The sequence below is a fragment of the Xyrauchen texanus genome, chromosome 22 (genome assembly GCF_025860055.1).
Source record: "Xyrauchen texanus isolate HMW12.3.18 chromosome 22, RBS_HiC_50CHRs, whole genome shotgun sequence".
Taxonomy (NCBI): Eukaryota; Metazoa; Chordata; class Actinopteri; order Cypriniformes; family Catostomidae; genus Xyrauchen; species Xyrauchen texanus.
Genome location: NC_068297.1, coordinates 3,863,274 through 3,885,726, shown reverse-complemented (window position 1 = coordinate 3,885,726; position 22,453 = coordinate 3,863,274). Strand labels below are relative to the sequence as shown.

At 39.9% G+C, this 22,453-nt stretch overlaps 2 protein-coding genes and 1 pseudogene across 2 annotated transcripts; 1 reads left to right on the top strand and 2 right to left on the bottom strand.

Annotated features, from left to right (window-relative positions):
* The first annotated feature begins 6,559 nt into the window (after positions 1-6,559).
* Positions 6,560-8,001, top strand: LOC127662300 (zinc finger and BTB domain-containing protein 2-like; annotated as a pseudogene).
* A 297-nt stretch (positions 8,002-8,298) lies between these two features.
* LOC127662472 (mucin-2-like) lies at positions 8,299-14,546 on the bottom strand. Its single transcript, XM_052153652.1, has 2 exons — positions 9,613-14,546; positions 8,299-9,484 (listed from the first exon to the last, which is right to left on the bottom strand). The coding sequence occupies exon 1, from the start codon at positions 14,419-14,421 to the stop codon at positions 9,646-9,648; it is 4,776 nt and encodes a 1,591-aa protein (XP_052009612.1). The 5' UTR covers positions 14,422-14,546; the 3' UTR covers positions 8,299-9,484; positions 9,613-9,645.
* On the bottom strand, positions 14,540-21,095 carry akap12a (A kinase (PRKA) anchor protein 12a). Its single transcript, XM_052153433.1, has 4 exons — positions 20,839-21,095; positions 18,789-18,888; positions 14,668-18,617; positions 14,540-14,554 (listed from the first exon to the last, which is right to left on the bottom strand). Exons 1-4 carry the CDS (start codon positions 20,953-20,955, stop codon positions 14,540-14,542), a joined length of 4,182 nt encoding a protein of 1,393 aa, XP_052009393.1. The 5' UTR covers positions 20,956-21,095.
* Between the last annotated feature and the right edge of the window lie 1,358 nt (positions 21,096-22,453).

Sequence of the window (22,453 nt, the reverse complement as noted above, 5' to 3'; positions counted from 1 at the left end):
TACTTCGTTTACCAACTGGATAGCCTCTTCTTCTGAGTGGACACTTATTAGGCCATCATCCACATAGAAGTTTCTCTCAATGAAACGAATTGTGGCTTCACTGAAATGACCTTGCCCTTGAGCTGCGATGTACTTGAGACCGTAGTTTGCGCAGCCTGGTGATGAAGCAGCTCCAAACAGATGGACACGCATCACGGTAGACGGAGGGGTTGGAGTAGAAGTCTCCATTGTCCCACCACAGAAAGCGGAAGTAGTCTTGATCTTCTGGCTTGACATGGAACTGATGAAACATGCGTTCTATATCGCACATCACCGCTACTTGATCTTTACTGAAACCGGCATAGAACCCCTACCAGTGTGTTGGTCAACTCTGGCCCAGTGAGCAGAAAGTCATTTAATGACACACCTCCGTACCTTGCTGAGCAGTCGAAAACGACTCTTATTTTTCCAGGTTTCTGGGGTTGGTAGACCCCATGGTGAGGAATGTACCAAGAGGAGCTTTTGTCCAGTTCGTCAGGTGGAACCTTTTCCGCATCTCCACGTGTTATCGTTTCATTCATGAATGCAGTGTAGTCTTTGTGGTATCGCTTGTCTTTCTCAAATCTTTTCTTTAGACATTTGAGCCTGTGTTCGGCACAGATTTTATTGTCTGGCAGATTTGGTCTATCCTTCTTAAAAGGCAAGGGCAACTCACAGTGACCATTCGCTTTCATTCTCACTCCTTCCTCCATTATGGAAATGAAACGAAGATCCTCTTGGGAGAAGTGAGAATCCTCCACGCGGCGTTCATTGAAATCGGACTCCAGTATTTTTATCACATCTAGTGGTGTGACTAGCTCTTTGACTTGTGTACGACAGACGTACATGACTTCATTTGGTAAGGGTGTTGGTGACTGAACAGAAGGTGTCACCTTTTTGACTATGACTTTGTGGCTGCTTCCTATAGCATCACCATAGTCCACACCGGGATCAGTACCGCCGAGTATAGTCCAGCCAAGGTCTGTTCTTTGAGCGTAATGGTTCATTGTCCTTTCCTGACACCACTTCTCTGGGTAGCAGAGCTTGCGAACAGTTGTACCCTATAAGCAGGCCGACATCACACTCTATCATGGGAGCAATCTCTTCAGCGAGGTTCTCTAGGTGAGGCCATGCTTTTGCTGTCTTAGATGTGGGAATATGACTTGGATTGGCAGGGATAAAGTCTCTTGTGTATGTCGTTGGGAGAGGTATTCTCTTGGATGTGTAGAAGCCTCTGACTTGTAGCCCAAATAGCTTTTGACTTCGAATGACTGTGTCCCTGGATGACAGTGTGGAAAGTTTCAACTGCACTTGTTTCTTTTCTGTGACTAGAGCGTCTGCCTTTTCTTGAAGAATGAATGTGGTGTCGCTCTGACTGTCCAGAAGGGCATAGACAAGAACCTCGTGTTCTGGATCGCTTGTTGTGGACAACCAAACTGGAATGATTGTGGATGTGAGATCATTGTTAGTGTTTTGTACAACACGGTTGGATATTGCCTTGTTTGGTGTTTCTGTACTTGGTTGTTTGGTTTCCCTTGTGTCCCTTTGTTCCTTGTCAGAATCCTTTGTCCTTCTTACTTCCTTGTCACGTTCCTGATGTAAGCATGTTGGATGTTTTCCTTTGCATGTATTACAAACACTTCTCCTTTCACATTTCCTTGAATGGTGACCAGGTCTGAGACATCCAAAGCACAAGCCCTTTGTTTGTACAAACGTGACTCGATCAGTAATTGACTTGTCCATGAACTTTCGGCAAACATGAATTCCATGGTTTGGCCTTTCGCAGAAGATACACCTCTTAGTGTCTGGTTGCTCTTCTGAAGCGCTTGCTAGCACCTTTGCGCCAATACTTCGGGTCTTTGGGTTCTTTGTTTTTTCAGAGTCACTTGCCTTTAGTGCATGGAGCGACGTTACTGGATTGCACGCTATCTTGGCCTCTCTTGTGATGAAGTCGACAAAATTGCTGAATGTTGGAAATGACCCGCTTTGCTCTTGTGTCTCAATTACTTTCCTATTCCATCTTGCCGTTAACCAATCAGGAAGCTTGCTGAGCAGTTTTTGGTTTTCGCTACAGTCGTTGAGAACTTCAAGATTCTTAATCTGGAACATTGCTGCTTCACAGCCTCTGAGAAAGTCTGAGAACTCTCGTAGTTCAGAACTGTCCTTTGGTCCTATCCTTGGCCATGATGTGAGCTTATCCCTGAAGGCTTTGGCGATTACAAATGAGCTTCCATACCTTTCCTCCAGAATGTTCCATGCTGCGAAATATGCTGTGTCAGTTCCCAACAGGAAATAGCTCTCAATTGTTTTTCTTGCTGGCCCACCAACATACTTGCGGAGGTAGTAGAGCTTTTCATTTACTGGGATGTTCTTCCTGTCTATCAGGGTTTGAAAGGACATTTTCCAATCTTTGTACTTGAGTGAGTCTCCAATGAAGACTGAAGGTTCTGGTACTGGTAAACGGCTTATGTTGATTGACTCTGCTAACGCTCTGGCTAATGCAGTAGTGCTATCTTCTTGTGTAGCATTGGTTGCATGTTGCCGGCTTGTGGCCTCTTGTGGCACAGTGCATTGTTGCGGGTTAGCAGTGGGTTGTGCAAGGTGAAATTCCGGCAAACTAACCAGGTAAGGTGCAGCTTCTTTCAGCTTGGACTTACTGTGTAGAAGGTCTGATATTTCTTCATCTGATGTTGATTCTTGTTCATAGACTTTCAGACGTGCTTCGGCAGCTTTCATTTTCTTGACAGTTTCTAAGCGTTCTATCTGCCTTCGCTTTCCTTCTAATGTCTTTTGTTTTTCAGCATTTTCTGCTTCTTGTTGTGCAAGTCTTTTTCTGTTTTCAGTTTCAAGATTTTCAAGTTCCCTTTGCTCACGCTCCATTTCTTGCATCACTTTCAAGGTGGCTTCAATTGCAGCCAATTCTGCTGCTGCTTCTTGTTTCTTCGCAGATGACTTACTCGAATGGCTTGAACGTGTGATTGCACTACCCACACGTTTGGACCTGTGAGATGCTGCTGATTGGAACACGGAGCCAGCCTCACTCCAGTGAGTTGGCCTTTTAGCTGGGTATTTACCACTTTCCTCTTCTTTAAGAATCTCTGCTGCTTGTTCTATTATCCTTACAGAAACAGCATGACATGTGTCTACTCGGCGACGGGTATCACTGTCAGGAGTTTCGTAACTGCATAACTTCGTGATAGGTTTGCTTTACTTCTCCTGAAGCATTTTGGACCCTTACGATGTGATCCTGTAAGCTTGCAGTGCTAGGTGCCTCGAGTGCTCTCTTAGCTTGTTTGGCAATAGCTTTCCATTTATCATGATTGGTCTTAAAGCGACACTGAAGCTTATTTACCCTTTCTTCGTGTAGAGCTTGGGCCTTTTCAGTAAACTTTCTGTTTCTTTGGCTTTTTCTCAAAGCATCTTCTTCAGCTACTTGACTTGTATTTGCCTCTTGCTGTGGGCTTGGGTCTACACTTTCTTCATCAGGGCTTGCTTGCTGCTGCAACTTCACAGCTTCACTTACTTGGACTTCAGGCTCAGCCATTTCACTACTTGAGCTAATGTATGTGTATTGACTTAAGGTCGGATTACTTGTGAGTTTGTAAGATTACCTAAATTATTGTAAAGCACTATGGGAAATAATACTCCTTAACATGAACTCCGGTTGCCACTTGTCGCGTTTCCGTGCATGTAGTCCGTGTTGTCTTTGATGCTTGTGAGCGTAATTAACGATGCAACGAGCTGATCGTTGTTGGCTCCGTTGCAACAGGCACCACTCTCTTCTCCTCCAGCACGAAGCAGGCTGAGTTCTGACTGTTACTCCCCTCGAGGTTTAATAAAGGCTCAAGTCGTTCCTGAGTTTTAACGGGCATTTATTCGGTGACAGAGTATTCAAACATGTCTTTACATGCTCTCTTCCACATTGCCGTCAGAACTGATATAAATAAAAACACAGAAAAACTTTAATTAACCTTAAATTCTTGACATACTTGTAGACAATACTAAACGAAATCACATAGAAAACTAAGAAATAAAGCATACATTTATGCCTTGTAAAATAATATCTTAATTGGCTTGTTACAAACACAGTCGCGTAACACAAATAATTGACCAAGAAAGAAAAATATACCTCATTGGCCACATGAACCCGAGAGGGTAAACTTGAGGGGTATTAATCTTCACGCTTCACCGACAAAACTTATGGATAACTTTGTAATCTTCGGGCTTTCAGACAGCAGGCTCGCAAGCCGCAGCACATATCTCTCTGATCTTAGCGAGTGCACCCATACAGCGTCCCCATAGCAACAGAATGATAATTTCCATACGGAACAAAAAAAAATAAGTTCCCCCCTTCTTTCACAAAGTTCTTTAACAAAGAAATATACATGAAATTATTATTCATTGGCCATGAGACATTGTTTCAATCATATGATTTTTACCTCATATATTTATATTTTGACTATGAACCCTAACTGAAATATACGAGTTGCCTTTGACGGCAGCAACACACATGTACTCAATTCCATATTGCAACCTGTTACCTGTTAATATTTGCATATTTGTTTGTTTTTGAGTAGTCTATGGGCAATATAAACATTTTATTTTATTGAAAAACTTAGTAAAATAGTAAAGTATTAGTTTGTAGTCGAAAAATGCATCAACAAAAAAGGTTCCTGACCCCTGTTATAGTTCAAAAGGGCAAACAGTGGAAGTTATCTTATTATGCAAGATACAAAAAATTGCAAAGCTGCAGCGTTTGTCATCCACCACCGTGACCGCAATTTGACTTTTGAAGCTGAAATAATGAGTGTATTATACATGCTCTTTCAATCAGCAAGAGAGGAACAACATGGATGTTATTATACCAACTGTCTTGGCAAGCAGGATGGATTGTGTGCATCACGGTCAGGCACAGGAGAGAAGGCTACTAACGCTACATTAGGTAAGACACAAAGGTTTATATTCACAACTTGTTAATTAACTTGTTAATAGCAATTAGCTGTGGGATCTGTGCTGATCGGGTTCAATTGGGTCTGTGTGTCCCGGGTCCAGATTTCAAATAATAGACTGGTCTGAGTCGGTTCCGGGTAGTACATTTACTGCATTTCTCAGTTCCTTAGAGCTTAATCAACTTAATCATTAATTTAGAAAACATTTCCAAAAAAGGTAAATAATATAAAAAAAATTATAATAAAATTACGAATGTTTGAGTCAAGAAAATCAATGGGTTTTCTTAGGGTTACCCACTTTGACCTGAATTAAATGTGCCTTTTCATAAAAATGTCAGAATATCTGATATTTACAATATGTCACACAGAACCATGAAGGTATAAAGGGGTCTTTTGTCTCATGACAACAGACTGGCTACCTATATGTTGGTTACATCACCTGACTTGAAGGTTTTTCAAATATAAAAACTACTTTTTTTTTTTTTTTCCAAATTATGGAATCCCCATTTCCCAATACTTACTGGGTCCTTGAGGTGGTGCGGTTACTCACCTCAATCCAGGTGGCAGAGGACAAGACTCAGTTGCCTCTATCTCTAACAGTGGTGCATCTTGTCTCGTGGCTCGCTGTGCATGACATCACGGAGACTCACAACATGTGGAGGCTCATGCTGTTCTCTGCGATCCATGCATACCACGCACCCCATTCAGAGTGAGAACCACTAATCCCGACCATGAGGAGGTTACCCCATGTGACTCTACCCCACCTAGCAACCGGGACAATTTGGTTGCTTAGGAGACCTGGCTGTAGTCACTCAGCACAATCTGGATTTCAACTCGTGACTCCAGGCCCTCAAAAACTGCTTATTTTAAAAAAGTCTAATAAATATTTCTCCAAAGTTCTCATGCCAACATTTTTTGATTTCTTCTTTTTATTTCAAGAATTTCAGCTTCTACTGAGACTTTTTTTCTTCTTTACTATCTCTGGACACTTTAAAAAATATATATTTTTATTATTACTTTAAGCCACCCAAAAGAATATCAAAATTACTTTGAACTCAGAAATTGAAAACATGTTCATCAAAGTAGAAGTGTAGTAATTGTATTGTGTGAATTACATTTGTAATACATTTTTTAATTACTTAATAGATCCAAACAAAAAATGAGTGTTACGTTAAGACTCATACAGTATGCATACCATTACAAATAATGAAATTCTTGCACAGATATGAAAAAGAGACTGAAACTAAAACGTTACTGTGATGAGGAGGAGGGTGACAAGAATTGGGCGGTGGAGGAGTGTGACAAGGAGGAGGGGCCGTGAGGACGCACGCACGGCGCTGATTTGTGCTAAAGGGATAAAGACGAGCCGGCGGTGCCAGTTTGAGAGAGAGAGAGAGAGAGAGACACATCTGTGTGTTTGTTTCTTTAAGTTAATTTATGTCATTAAAGTTATGCTGACTCTCCGCCTCCTTGCCCATTAAGAACCCTGTGACAGTTACCTGTTATTTAATCTGAGGCTAGTTAAATTGGCCAATCACTGGAAAACCTAATTAGTGTTTTGTTTTTATTTGTGTATGTGTGTGTGAAAAAAAATGGAATTGGCCCACCATGGTCTGGTGCTTCTGAAACATCTCAATGCTCAAAGGGAGTTTGGTTTCCTCTGTGACTGTACTGTGGCCATCGGGGACATTATTTTCAAAGTCCATAAAGCTGTTCTTGCAGCTTTCTCAAATTACTTCCGCATGCTGTTTATTCACCATGACAGGTGAGCATAAATGCAAAAACAAATATATAATAACAAATAAATAAATAAATCTGCATTTTTACCTGAACGATTTGTGACAAGTTCTACAATCACAGTTGTAGTAGAGGTGTTTTAGCGATGGTCTGGATTAAAATAATTCTTTCTACTATTTTCCAGTGACTGTGTTTGACTGAAGCCCTCAGATATACAACCCGACATCTTCAGCTACTTGCTTAACGTAATGTATACTGGAAAATTTACCACACAGCTCATTGACCCTCTTCGCCTTGAGCAGGGTGTAAAATTCCTTCATGCTTATTACAGGAGGCAAGTCTTATAAACCCTGAGTCTCAATATTTACCTTTGACAAACTCCCTTTATGGCATACAGATATCTGATGAGACATTCAGCCTATCCAACAACAAAACAACATGCAAAGAAGATGCTAACAACTGTGAAATTATGGGCCAAGAATGTTCAGAGATGCCTGATATGGTATATAGATCTCCACAACCTGTTGGCATAGAGTCACCCACCCAGAACGCTGCCACCATGATCCAACATTTCACCTATGGCATAATGAGGAGAAACACTTCAACTAGAAAGCATTACACCTGCAGTTATTGCAGAAGCCGTTTTAACCAGAGGTTCAGATTGAAGGAGCATCTACATCAGCGAAGCAACAGAGCCTCTGTTATCGTCTATACAAAATGGTTATCCTTTTGAGGTTGAAGGTCGGGAAATGGAAGAGGACAATTTGCAAGCTGACAGTGATGTTATAAGTGATATCGATCAACAAACATGGATGGATGGAAGACACTCCACCACCCTCTGACATTGCTGACATAGACAACCTGGAGGGCATGGATCGTGAAATGAAGCGGCGAAAATTTGAATGTCTGACCTGTGGCCGCAAGTTTATTCAGAAGAGCCACTGGCGTGAACACGTGTATATTCACACAGGAAAGCCATATAAGCTTCTGCAGAGCGAACCAAGCTGCTCGACATGTTTGTTTGAGTCAGGGCAGCGAGTCATACATTATGGTGAACAAGCAAAGTTTGGTTCTTTGTGGTGGAGAAGGCAACAGTCAGGTGGAAGCTTTCTTCCTGTCTTCAGAAAGACCCAACAAATGCAGCATGTATGCAGTACCTTTCAGCAGCCCCTCTGCGGTTCCCAGACATCAGTGTTTGGCTAACGATGAGGCTGCACCAGTGGTAGACAATCCATTGGGGGTAAATGAGAACTGTGATTTAGTAACAAGTCCTCCTCAGGTAATCAATTCTTCCTAGAATTTTGCTGACCCAGCATTAGCCAGTTTCAGTGCCATTGTTTAACTTGTTTTAATCAAAGTCAGTGCTTGTATTATAAACTTGGTTAAAGAGAGAAGTATTTAAGGTCCACTACATTTGTTCATGTACCTATTTGTTTGGAACTAATAAAATGGCAAAAACGATTTACCTTTTTCCGTCAGAAACATACTTTACCTCTTCTATGTCATGTTGCAGAAAACAAACATTGAAAAAATGATATTGGTGTTCAGGTGTGCTGTGGTGTCCACTTCACACTGACCAAAGCTCAAAGACTTGTAAAGTTTGTTTTATTTAAATAAAACTTGAAATATAACATGTATTAAACAATACAATATGAAATTTAACAAAGGTCTAGGAACTAATACATTTAATTCATTGTTAATATTGCAACTTCTTTTAAGATGCATAGTCAAACACAGTTGTACAGGTGGTTTCAGATGCTTCATTGCTGAAAAGCAATACATTAGAATAAGTTCAAAATTGTATTTTGAATCTATCAAGCCAGATGCATTCAAACCACTTTAATACAGGCAAGGCAGCTTGAAGAACATTTAAAGCAAAATAAAAAATGTATATACTATATATGTATATAGATGATCATGTGCAGTGTGTATTGATCTTCAGTATTCGTGGTTTATAAAGCTTTTATATATGCTTTTTTATGTAGATATTTAAAAATACATGATGACAGTCCAGTAAATGCAACTAAAATTGGTGTGCGTGCATGCTTCAATAGATGTTTATACTTAAAAATATGCTGTATATTCACATTAATGTTTTCTTAAATTGTGTTTATCTGTCAATTAAACGTCACTTGTAACCATGGCCTTTTTTCTTGAACAAAATAAAATCATTAGTGCAGAATAGTACCTAAATACTCTGGTAATACCTGTAATACAGTCATAAACAGTGGTTTAAACAGCAACTTTCAATGCTCATTATAGCTTTGGTAAAGTGCACCAGATAACTACAACATATTTAGAGTATAGAAATCTAGATGACCACTGTCATGGTTCCCCCTAAAAGTAAATCATATTGTTATTTTGAACAATATGATTGTTCAAAATAAATTTACCATTAAACTCTTTACTCATTTATTTAGTATCCTAATAAACTAGGTATTTCACCTGACTACACCACTGACAATCATAATTTATTAATACCAAACGTATCAATGTGAAGGCTGTAATGCATGTATTAAGATAAGTTTTAACAAAATGGAATGTTATGGAATAAAACATGATATAGTGAGAGATATAAATGGTCTGATGTCAGAATCAGGATTAGATTCATACAAACAGGAACAAATACCATTAATATAAATATGACAACGATTTATCCAAAGTAGTTGTGTTGCCAGGGTTTCTACACTGAAATGATTTCTGCCAGTAGATTACACAGCCTCACGAGGTGTCACACATGACAGTTCAAAGAGACCGCAGTCAAGCTCATCTTGTAAAACCTGCACATGAAATTGTGAAAAAAGTGTGATGTTAGTTCTCTGAACACAGAAAAATGGAAACATTCTAGATTGATAATTACATTAGATGATTTCAGAGTTTTGAATGCTATACAAATGAAACGACTTACCAGCTTCTTTCATCTCATATAGCAAGACAGTTCTCAAATTGGAGCATCAGATGCTTCTTCAGCAGCAGTATCTTTTGGCACACCATCTGCTTGCGTCAGTACAGCATCTCCAATATTATCTACAGCATCCTCCCACACATCATCTTCCACCTCTGATTGAAGTTCTGTTGAAGTTGCAATGGACTCATGCTGCAAGGAGCCCTTTGCATTTCCTTCAGTTAAAACTGATGTCTTCACCTCTTTCTCAGTCACAAGTTGTGGATTAATATAATTTCCAGATACATCTGAAAGCTCTGCCATTTTTTCCTTTACCACTGGTGTCACAACCACTGAAGCAATAGATGGTATCCCTAACACAGGGGCTTTAGCAGGTTTCTCTACTGTTGAGGTCACAGTGGGGGTCTCCACCACTTCATTTATAACTGGTGTGCCAAATACTGAGGGGACAATTGATGTCACTGATGTCACTGGTACCTCTGGATTCACGACTGGAGTCTCATCCACTGTAACTGTGGGAGGTTTTACTGCTCTAATTTCAACTACTGGGCTCACAACTGATGTTTCTGCTGTTTGAATCACAGTTGGTGTCACCACCATTTGGATTCCATCTGATGTGTCTGCAACTGGCTTTACTGCTGGAGTTTCTACTACTGGGCTTTCAACTGATTTATTTTCTAATGGACTCACAGCTGGTGAAATGACTGGAAGTGTAGCCACTGATTCAATCACTGTAACCAGAGCTGAGGTCTGTAACACTGGGGTCACAACTGGTGTCTCTGCAACTGTAATTAGCTTTACTGCTGGTGTTTCGACTACTGGGCACACAATTGATGTTTCTGCTATTGCAGTCACAGCTGGTGTAAATACTGAAGATGCAGCCTGTGTTACTATTACTGAATGCAGAACTGGTGTTGCCACCACTGGGGTCACAATTGGTGTCTCTGTCACTGGAACTGGCTTAACTGCTGTAGTTTCTACTACTGGGGTCACAACTGGTGTCTGTGTCATTGCAACTGACTTTTCTGCTGGATATTCTACTACTGGCATCACCAATGGTGTTTCTGCTACTGGAGTCACAGCTGATGTAACTACTACTGGGGTAAAAACTGGTGTCTTTGCCATTGCAACTGGCTTTACTTCTGGAGTTTCTAATACAGGAATCACAACTGAAGTTTCAGCTAGTGGAGACACATCTGGGGTAACAACTGGTATCTCTGCAACTGGCTTAATGGCTGGAGTTTCTACTACAGGGGTCACATCTTGTGTCTGTGTCATTGTAACTGATTTTTTTGTTGGAATTTCGACTACTGGCATCACCAGTGGTGTTTCTGCGACTGGAGTCACAGCTGAAGTAACTACTACTTGGGTTGCAACTGGCTTTACTTCTGGAATTTCTAATACAGGAATCACAACTGCAGTTTCAGCTACTGGAGACAAAGCTGGTGTCACCACCACTGGGGTAAAAACTGGTGTCTCTGCAACTGCAGTTTGCATTACTTTTGGATTTTCTACTACTTGGCTCACAACTGATGTTTCTGCTTTTGCAATCACAGTTAATGTCAATACTGGAGATGCAGCCTCTGTTACTATCACTGAAACAAGTGCTGGTGTCACAACCATTGAGGTCACATCTGCTGTCTCTGCCACTGCAACTGGTTTTACTGCTGGAGTTTTTACTACTGGGGTCACAACTGATGCTTCAGCTAGTGGAGTCACAACTGGTGTCTCTGTAATTTCAACTGGCTTAACTGCTAGAATTTCTATAACTGGGGTCACAACTGGTGTCTCTGCAACTACTGGCATCACCAAAGATTTTTCAGCTACAGGAGTCACAGCTGGTGTTACTACCACTGGGGTCAAAACTGGTGTCTCTCCCATTGCAGCTGGATTTACTGCTGGAGATTCTTCTACTGTACTTCTACCTAATGTTTCTGCTACTGGTTTCACCACCACTGCTGCTTTCACAGTTGATGCGTCGGTCACTGCAACTGGCTTTACTGCTGGAGATTCTACTAAAGGGGTCACAAGTGGTGTTTCCGTCACTGCAATTCGCTTAATTTCTACAGTTTCTACAACTTGGGTTACAACTGATGTCTCTGACATTGCAACTGGCTTTACTGCTGGAATTTCTACAGCTTGGGTCACAACTGTTTTCTCTGCCACTACAACTGGCTTTGATGTTGGACTTTCTACTACTGGCATCACCAAAGATATTTGTGCAATTGGAGTCACAGCTGGTGTAACTACTACCGGGGTAAAAACTGGTGTCTCTCTCATTGCAACTGGCTTTACTGCTATAGTTTCTTCTACTGGGGTCACAACTGATGTCTCCTTCATTGTAACTGGCTTTACTGCTGGGCTTTCGTCTACAGGGGTCACAACTGATGTTTCAGCCACTGGAGTCACAGCTGGTGTCACCACCACTGGGGTCACAACTGGTGTCTCTGCCACTGCAACTGCAGTTGGCATTAATAATGGTATATCTACTACTGGGCTCACAGCTGATGTTTCTGCTTTTGCAGTCACAGCTGTAGATGCAGCCCCTGTTACTATCGCCGATGCAAGAGCTGTTGTCACATCTGGTGTCTCTGCCACTGCAACTGGTTTTACTGCTGGAGTTTTTACTACTGGGGTCACAACTGATGCTTCAGCTAGTGGAGTCACAACTGGTGTCTCTGTAATTTCAACTGGCTTAACTGCTAGAATTTCTATAACTGGGGTCACAACTGGTGTCTCTGCAACTACTGGCATCACCAAAGATTTTTCAGCTACAGGAGTCACAGCTGGTGTTACTACCACTGGGGTCAAAACTGGTGTCTCTCCCATTGCAGCTGGATTTACTGCTGGAGATTCTTCTACTGTACTTCTACCTAATGTTTCTGCTACTGGAGTCACAACTGGTTTCACCACCACTGCTGCTGTCACAGTTGATGCGTCGGTCACTGCAACTGGCTTTACTGCTGGAGATTCTACTAAAGGGGTCACAAGTGGTGTTTCCGTCACTGCAGTTCGCTTAATTTCTACAGTTTCTACAACTTGGGTTACAACTGATGTCTCTGACACTGCAACTGGCTTTACTGCTGGAATTTCTACAGCTTGGGTCACAACTGTTTTCTCTGTCACTACAACTGGCTTTGATGTTGGACTTTCTACTACTGGCATCACCAAAGATATTTGTGCAATTGGAGTCACAGCTGGTGTAACTACTACCGGGGTAAAAACTGGTGTCTCTCTCATTGCAACTGGCTTTACTGCTATAGTTTCTTCTACTGGGGTCACAACTGATGTCTCCTTCATTGTAACTGGCTTTACTGCTGGGCTTTCGTCTACAGGGGTCACAACTGATGTTTCAGCCACTGGAGTCACAGCTGGTGTCACCACCACTGGGGTCACAACTGGTGTCTCTGCTTTTGCAGTCACAGCTGTAGATGCAGCCCCTGTTACTATCACCGATGCAAGAGCTGTTGTCATATCTGGTATCTCTGTCACCGCAACTGACTTTAATGCTTGATGTTCTACTACTTGGCTCACAACTGATGTTTCTGCTAGTGGAGTCACAAGTGGTGCAACCACCAATGGGGTCACAGCTGGTATCTCTGTCACTGTAACTTGTTTTACTGCTGGAGTTTCTACTACTGTGGTCATAACTGATGTTTCTGCTGTAACTTGTGATGGATATATTACTGGAGCTATGGCCTCTGTTACTGTCACTGAAACCACATCTGGTGTCTCATTCACTGGGGTCACAACTAATGTCTCTGCAACTGAAATTGGTTTTGATGTGATTTCTGATGTAGTGGAAGCAACTGTAGTTTCGACTACTGGGCTCACAACTGATGTTTCTGTTACTGGGGTCACAGCTGGCATAGCTACTATTGGCATTTCAATATTTGTCACTGAAACAACTGATGTCTCCACCATAGGGGTTGCAGTTAGTGCAACTGTGACATTTCCTACCGTTGATATCTTCAACTCTGGAGTCTCAATTGGGATTTCTACTGGTGGGGCCACAGTTGTTGTGTCTACCACTGGGGTCATTACTGGAGTTTCTACTACTGAGCTCACAACTGAAGTTTTTGATAATGCATTCACAGTCAGTATAACTACTTCAGGAGGTGTAGTATCTGTTACTATCCCCGAACTGAGAGCTAAAGTTTTGACTACTGGAGTCACATTTTGCATCTCTACTGTTGACACAGCCACTGGATCAACAGCTGGTGTACATACCAATAGAGTCAAATCTTGTATGTCTTTCACTGAAGTTACAGGCCTTGATCCGTTGCCAAGAGCCACAACTGTTGTAACTACATCCAGAGCTTCAGCCAGTGTCAATACCGCAGGGGTTACAGTGGGTATCCCTACAACTTGTTCTTTGCCCTCTTCTGTCAAGAATGCGGTGTCAGTGTCTTTGTTTTGATTCTCTGATGTTGCAGAAGAGCTGTGTGTGTCAATAGTTTTTGTCATAGATGTAACTACTGGTGAATCTACCTCAAGTTCTGCAACCACTGATGTCACAAGTGGGGTCTCCACTTTGAGTTCCGTCTCTACTTCAACTTCTGTTGCCACATGTGTTTCTACCTTTGGCTCTGTCACTTCAAGGGTAGCTGTCTTGAGTGTTTTTGCTTCTATTTCAGAGCTCAATGACAGTGTCTGTGAAATGGGTGCTACTTCTAGTTTGGTAACAGCTGATGACTCCTCATTCATATCCATTAGTGGTGGTATTTCATCTTTAATTTCCACATTTTCTATCTGCAGCTTGATTGCCAGTGGTTTCTCGACTACCTGTTCAGCAGGTTCACATTTTAGCATGGTGTCTTCTGTTGCTTCATCCTTGTGTTTACTCACACTATTAACCTCATTTTGTGTAGCAGTATAATGTTGTGCCACTCCTACAGACTCACTCGCTGTTGTACTAGCCACTTCAATTTCAGTAGGCCCTGAGCTTTGTGGTTCAATAACAACAGGGGTTTTATCTTTTTCTTCTGGAGCTGATGTTTCTATAATTTCTGTTGCTACCATCACTGATGCTTGGTCCACTTGGTCACCACCTCTTACTTCAGCAATTAATTCAGTTATTGCTAATGCATCATTATCTTTTTCTGTGACCTTTGGTAGCTCAGATACTACAAGTGCCTGTGCTACTGGTACTAGTTTCTCCATCTCTGATTGTTTTGTTACATTCTCTATAATACCAACCATCTCTAAAACTTTAACAGTCTTAATATTGTCAGTTGTTATTGTTTGTTTATCCTCTTTGGAAGTTTCTGGACTTTGTTCACTGTCCAGACTCAATTCTGTTTGAAAGTCCATGATTTCTGTTTGTATAGGTTTTGTCTCAACTTGGGGAACAGCAGTTTCTAGATGTGTTAGCATGACTTCAGATTTAGCTTCAGGCTCTGCTGTTGTTTCTTTGTGCTCCAATACATCCTTTGAACTCTCAGAAACATCTGAATCCTCTCTTATTCCACTAACCATCTCTGTATTTTCTGTTCCATCATCGTTTTCAATAATTTCAGGAGATGCCTCAGAAATATGTGTATGCGCAGAAACCTCTAGATTCTCTAATTCATCTGCTTCAATGTATGTTAATGGTTGCTTTTCCTTCACGGCAAGTTCCTCTTCCTCATTCAGACCTTTCCTGTCTGTTTTGTCACATGCATCTTCTTCCACTTTATCTTCTACATAAGTATCTAATTCTTTGGGCATTTCTTCAGGCTCCATTGTAACTATATCCACCTCTTCAGTCTCCTCAACTAATACTGTTTCTGGAAGTGACACCTCCTCGGCTGGTATGTTTAACTGTTTATCCTGCAACTCTTCCCAGACAAAAAATTCAGCTGCAGTTCCTGAAATGTTTTCAGCATCAAAATTTTGAAAATCTTCTGAAGCAACAACATCCATACTCTCCTCTACATGTATGTTCTCAATTTTCTGCTGTTCCATTTTTCCCCCTCCAATTTCTTGTATTTGCTCACAGATGTCTTCCACAACAATTGCTGAATCACCTGCTGAGACAACTTGAATAACTGTCTCTACTTGTGCCCCTGCTGTTTTTAAGACTGTATCTTTTATGTCCAATTGCATTTCATGAACATCCTCATGCACTGATTCAACTAATTCTGTTTGTATCCTGTCTTCTACTTCGATCACCTCTGCCTTTATGGGATCTGAAATTGGACTAATAGTATATTTGGTTTCAAGACATTCCACAGTAGAGGCAAAAATGTCATTTCCTTCTTTATGAATGTCTGCAGCTTCACTTCGAGTAGTGTCAGGAACACTGGCTACATAATGTGTCAAAAACTCCAACACTTCAGGTAGTGCAGCTTGCTCAAACTCAGCAGCTGACAATTCATCATCTGGAAGCTTGATCATGTTTTCAACTTCAGCAGTTACTTCGGTGCAATGTACTGGTTGTATATACACAGATTCTTCTAACACTGGGTGTAATGGACCTTCTGTCTCAGGATCATGGATGTTTTCAGCAATTACCTGGTCCAGCACAGCTTCACGTTGTATTGTATCAATCACTGCCACATAAACTGGTTCAATACCCATCACTGGTTCTGTTGGACATTCCTCTTTGTCCTGCTCTGCCATCAACTGAATTTCTTGCTCTATATTGAGTTCAGTTTCAGTGGCATTTGTTATAATTTGTTTCTTATACTTTGTTTTAACTTCCACGATTTCAGCTTCATAGACATCATCTGTCCCAAGTCCTGCTACTTCGGGTACATCTGTCAGGTTATCAGAGACTAATTCAGTCAGGAGAGCATCACTTACTTCAGGTACCTCCTCCACTAAGGGTGCAGGAAGATGTTCTTCCAAAGATTCTATTTCCTGAGATATTAGACCTGTACATATTGCTGTTGCATCTGTTTTCTTATGTGCAACTAAAACTTTTGTTTCTTCTGGTGTGGATGACTGTAGAATATAAGGTGAAAGTGACACAGCCAGGGATTTTTGGCTATCATCTTTTGTGGTTACTGACTGAACACTTGGAGTCATGCACATAGATTGAACAGCTTCTTGTAAGATCACATCTGACATCTGAATGCTGTATTCAGCCGCCACTGGTGTAACATGCCCAGATATCTTGGGTGATTCTGTTAGCTGGGAGACTGCTGAGACCATTTCAGTTGTGTGCTCCCCAATTAATTCTTCACTTGCAGGCACTACAAAGTCCTCAGCAAAGGAGTCATCCTGTGTTGTACACTCAGCAGATGATATTGGCATTTCTATGCTTTCCTCGATCCCTTCCTCTGGTATATCATTCAGTTGTTGATGTTTGCTTATGAAGTCTGTCAGTTCTTCAAAGTTTTCTGATGGAACATGTACATTATTTGAAACTTTAGCTGCAAGCTTGGGCTCTGATTCATTTGGTTTGTCCTTGTCTAACACTTGTGAAGTCATCTCTGTCATCTCATGTTCTATAGTAATTTCAACTAGTTTTTCATTCAACTCTCGAAGACTTTCAGGCTCTATTATTTCATACTCGGACAATGGAATAATCGCTGGTGTTTCATCATCTTCATCACCACTTTCAGCATCCTTACCAGCCTCATCAGAGGATGTCTGTTCTTGCATTGCATCAGATTTTCTCTTTTTATGCCCTGGAATAAGTTTCTTTATCGAAAATGAGTCATCTTTGGTCATTTCACTGTCTGAAAGAATCGGTTCAGGTGAGCTACTTTCTCCCGTTCTTACCTTCCTCTTTGGGCTGACCATTTTTTTAAATGTTTTCCAAGTGGATCCTGCCTGTCCTTCTCCAGGACTTCCAGCTTGATCACTGGATGACGTAAGATGTTCATAATCGCCCTCAAAAGAACTTCCTAGTGGAGATTCATTTTTTTTCTCATGTTCCTCTCCTTTGTCTGGTGTCTCATCATATGCTTTTCTAGCCCTTTTCCTAGCAGAACCACCACAAACCAGTGCCTCCCAGGTAACGGTGGAGTCAGATTTCTTTTTGTTATCTTGAGGGTTAACATCAGCCAACTGCTCCTCTTCAGATGATTTTGGTTCTTCAATCAGTGGTTCCTCCACTTTCTGGACCTCTGGCAATTCCGATGATGACTCAGGCTGTTCAGAGACTTTTTCCACAGCCTCAATCACATTTTCAACAGTTTTATTTTCTCTCTGCCTTCTTGTGGAAAATTTCCTGAAAAGTCTTTTAAGTGGACTTCCTTGTACTTTATCTTTCTCTAGAGATTTCTGTAGTTCTTCTTCAGGTAAAAACTTGATGTCTCCTTTCCCCTGTAAATCTTTTTCTTCTTCAGATATGATATGAGGTATATCAATGCATATGCATTTACTACCCTCTTTTTCAGCCTCCTTTGCAGCATCTATTTGATCAATTATTTTGAGTTCCTCTTCCTTTCTGTCTTTTTGTATTTCCGCCTCTTTCTTTTTCTTTCTTAAACTGGCAAAAATTCCTTCTGTAAAGAATTGTTTGATTGGCGAAATCGGCTCCTCTGACTCAGGACTTGCTTCAGCAACTTTTTCCTGTTCTTTAAAAGGTGTGACCTCTAAATTATGTTCCCCTATATCTGCTTCCTGATCCACTTTGGTTTCATTTTCTGTTTTTTGAGAGGGATCAGCTCCCTCAGGCTGGGCAGACACGGCACTGTTCAATGGATCATCAGGCGTGTTCTCATATGAGATGTTTTCATATGCTGCCTCAGTGATTGTCACTTTGGTTGCCTCAAAGTATTCAGAGGTACTTGCCACTTTCTCTACTTGCTCATTTGGTAGTAACCCTTCTCCTTCAGTCTTTTCACATGTGTCTTTTTTCAGGGTGAACTTAAATCCAACAAATCTGAAGATTTTTTTGAAGCCATCTTCATTGATATCATTTACTTGGCCATCCTCCTCCATTCCCTCCACACTCACACCATCTGAATTAACCATTTCTCTGCTCTCGTTCTGAGTGTTTGGTTGAAGGGTATCCACATCATGAAGATCATCAATTGTGCCATCTTCTTTTATAGTAACAAACCCTGAGCCAACTGACAAAAAGGGTGTCAAGCTTAGTATGTGTGCTTAATACTGTACATGAAATATTTGCACATGGATATTTACAATTAAAAGTTTGGTTCTCGTTTGAAGCAATCACAAACAAGAACGTGAGTGGATGAGGACAACAGTGACAATAGTAGTAATAATATAGTTGTACCCACCATCTGCAAGTACCCTCTCCTCAAAGTGTCCATTTAATTCATCTGCATGGTTCTTTGTCTTTATATGCAAACTGGAGATCTGTCTATTTGTCTGTAACAACTGTGAGCACAAGACAGCACATATTAGAGTGTGACCTACAAGGTAAAGAATACATTTATATATCAGAACTTATGACTCAATGTCACTCATCAAGGAACTAAAATTAATACATTATTTTGCATTGCAAACTGAGAGTTAGAGCACTTTATAAGTACAGATACTTTATGCAGCAAAAGTGCAACACTTTAAGATCCAGGGAAACTGTTCTTGCAATCAGTATACTGATGTTTGCTAAATAAATGGCAAGCTAGAAACCAATCTCTAGGCCATTGATGCACAACTGAAATTTTTCATGAATTTGCTAGTACATTGTCATGAGTATTATATGCCCAATCAGCAAGCAACGATAAATATAAGCAACTGTGAACTCATGTTTAATGGCTATTACATTTTTGCACTAAAACTTAATTAAATAACAGTAAAAAGTGTACGTTAATTTTAATGTCTATTGAAAACACTATATAGAAAGACAACAAATAAAACAACAAGATCATACTCAAAGGCTCAAGGTTAAAATGCAGACAAATTGTTGCAAGTGGAAATCATTATAATAAATGATATTCCAGCTAAATCACTGTAGTCCTTTTCTTTCAAGTAACATTCTTAGTGTGTTTGTCTGGGTTACTGTTTATCTTGTGTCTGTATAACACTCATCACTCAACCCAACAATCAATTGAAGTAGATGGATTGAGGTTCAAGTGTAATTCCCCATTTTTACAAAATGTAACATAAAATCAGACTGCCTAGATTTTCTCAGATATCAAATGCATCTAACCACATTCAGGGAATGTGAGTAGTAGTTATCTGTCTTTGGACTAAAAGCCATCTTAGAGACTTCCTGTTAAACCGTGGCTGACCTAATCATGTTTTACATGGAAAATTCCATCAGTCCTCTGGGAAAAGAGCACTATAAATATCTTTCTCCATTAATGTGCACAAACTAGGTCTGAAAAACTCACAAAACTAATCAAATATTGCAATGCCTGTAAATTAACGGTAAAAGACTGTAAAATGCTACAGTAAAAACACTTACATTAAAAAAGACAGTACATGTAGTTTTATGGTAAAATGTTGTAAAAATTATTATTTTTTAGATGTAAAAAGTATGATTTCCCCATATAATTAATGGTTAAAATTCATATTATGTTTAACAAGAGAGTAAATTTACCTTTTTACAGTAAATTATTGTTAAAATTACGGTAAAAAAAAAAAAACAGTATTCCCAGAATTCCTTGCGTGACCCATTACATTTCATTATATTTTATGGGAATAGTTATGTTTCTTGTAATTTTTTATATCACATATGTACTTTGGGGTGTTCTGTGTTATATTTTATATAGATTAGTTCATGTTTATTGGATAATTCAAATGTCACACATGTTACCATGATGGTGTTTAGTGTTTGTGTAAGTAACACTGAGCACTGGCTTTACATGTTTTTTGGTCAGTGCTCCTGAAATGGCCTCGATTGATGAACTTCATGTCATTATGAGCCCTTCTGTAATTACTACGGTGATTAACAATACATATTATAAAGTGAAAAGAAGATTTTTACCGTTCAGAAGTTGAATATATTAAGTTTACCATTTAATAATGTAAACGACGGTACTGTACCGTAAAATATACAGTAAAACATTTTTTTAATTTACAGGTTGTTCTGTAAAGTTGTTTACATTTTTTCTGTATTTCTTATATTTATTAAAACCTATAGTGAGCTTCCTTGGCAGTATTTTTGTGTCGTCCCGAAACAATTTATTTTAGCGCGTGCCAAGTCAGCATTATTGCCACGTCCCGATACAGAATCCTATAAAGCCTCCAGAATGCGGTCAAGGAAGGCAGTCCAGTCTCACTAAGTTTTAAAGACAACTAATTGCTTCAGATTCATAGATCGCTCTTTTGAAACTTTGTAAACCATCTACATGTACCAGGAGTCAGGTTGATTTTATCTACCTTGTCATCAGCATTGGCGTCATCCCGAGCATCACTCGCCCCCGCAGTCTGTTCCTCCGGCGCTGCGTCTTCCTCACATCTACTGTCCTGTTGCGCGGATGATGCTGTAGCTCCCATTTCAGAAACCTGCTCTCTTTCTGTTCCGATGTCCTCCCTGGCTTTCACACTACGCAAGTGAAACCCGAAAAGAAATATCCACGGATGTGTGTCGAGCGGTGGACCAACTCACAAGTGATGCCGTTTGGCTCGATGCAAACTTTTTCAGGTCACGTCCTTTGCGCTATCACACGACGGGCCTTGATGGGAGAGAGAAATACTGTCCTCCCATTTCAGAAACCTTCACTCTTTCTGTTCCGATGTCCTCCCTGGCTTTCACCCTATGCAAGTGAAACCCGAAAAGAAATGTCCACGGATGTGTGTCGAGCGGTGGACCAACTCACTTTTTTAGGACACGTCCTTTGCGCTATCACATGAACACTCTCTGGCACGCCTTGATGGGAGAGATAAATACTGTCCTGAGATCACTGCGGGACAACCTCTACAATGAGCTTATTTATTGTTAAAGGATTTATGGGTTCGATATTATTGATCAACATGCAATAGGTCATACTTGTGAATAGTGGATGTAGAAACAATTTAAAATGCTTTATAATATAATTTTGAATTTAATGTATAAGATATATTATGGAAGACTAAATGTTCTATTTTTTAAAAAAAAAATAATAATAATTTATTTACTTATTTGGTATATTACAAAATTTTACTGCAATACAAATCCTGCATAGAAAGTAGCCTAATTGTATTCTTCTTCTTCTTCTTCTTCTTCTTCTTCTTCTTTCTTCTTATTATTATTATTATTATTATTTAGAGGTAATTAGACCTGAAACTGTTAAGGTGTAAAAATGTCACTTTGGATGATATTTTCATTTTTGGATGAACTATCCCTTTAAAGGACATTTCCGGGTGCAATACAAGTTAAGCTCTATCAACAGCATTTCTGGTATAATGTTGATTGTCACTCCTTTTCTTTAAAAAAAGTAAATCATTTTTTTTGGGTTACAGTGATATACAGTTATAGCCATTTTTTACAACTTCGTTGCCATGACGATGCCATCAACAAACCTTAAAATGACGATTTAAACAGCTTTACAGCTGAAATAATACATGCATTTTAACAGAACAAATAATGTAAGTGCTTTTATAAAATTATGAGCTTCTTCCTTTAAACCCTCCAAAAATAGGCCCCCATTCACTTCCATTGTAAGTGCATCACCATAACATTGATATTTGCTTTTTTAAAGAAAAGGAGGAATGAGTCACATTTTGTTTTTGTTTTTTTTTGGTAATCAACATTATGCCACAAAAGCTGTTGATTGATCTTAAATTTACTGAACCCGGAATATTCCTTAAACTACACATTTAATCCAATACATTTAACAAAAGTACAGTTCACATGTAGTTCGATTCACAGTTGTTATACACTTAAATTTGCAAATTATGAGGCTTCAGTTCATTAGTTTCAATAATAATATTTTTCTAAAATGGTTTATTTGTACGCAACATACTTATCAAATCAAAATGTGCTCTTTGCATCAGTATTTATGCATAAATGTTT

Bases quoted from the DNA above. Each gene is read 5' to 3' on its own strand.
- LOC127662472 (XM_052153652.1), bottom strand. From the start codon at position 14,421: ATGCTAAAATGTGAACCTGCTGAACAGGTAGTCGAGAAACCACTGGCA.
- akap12a (XM_052153433.1), bottom strand. From the start codon at position 20,955: ATGGGAGCTACAGCATCATCCGCGCAACAGGACAGTAGATGTGAGGAA. The intron at 18,889-20,838 runs GTAGATAAAATC...TTGTGCTCACAG, and splicing joins ACGCCAATGCTGATGACAAG to TTGTTACAGACAAATAGACA. The intron at 18,618-18,788 runs GTGGGTACAACT...CCTTTTTGTCAG, and splicing joins GGAGAGGGTACTTGCAGATG to TTGGCTCAGGGTTTGTTACT.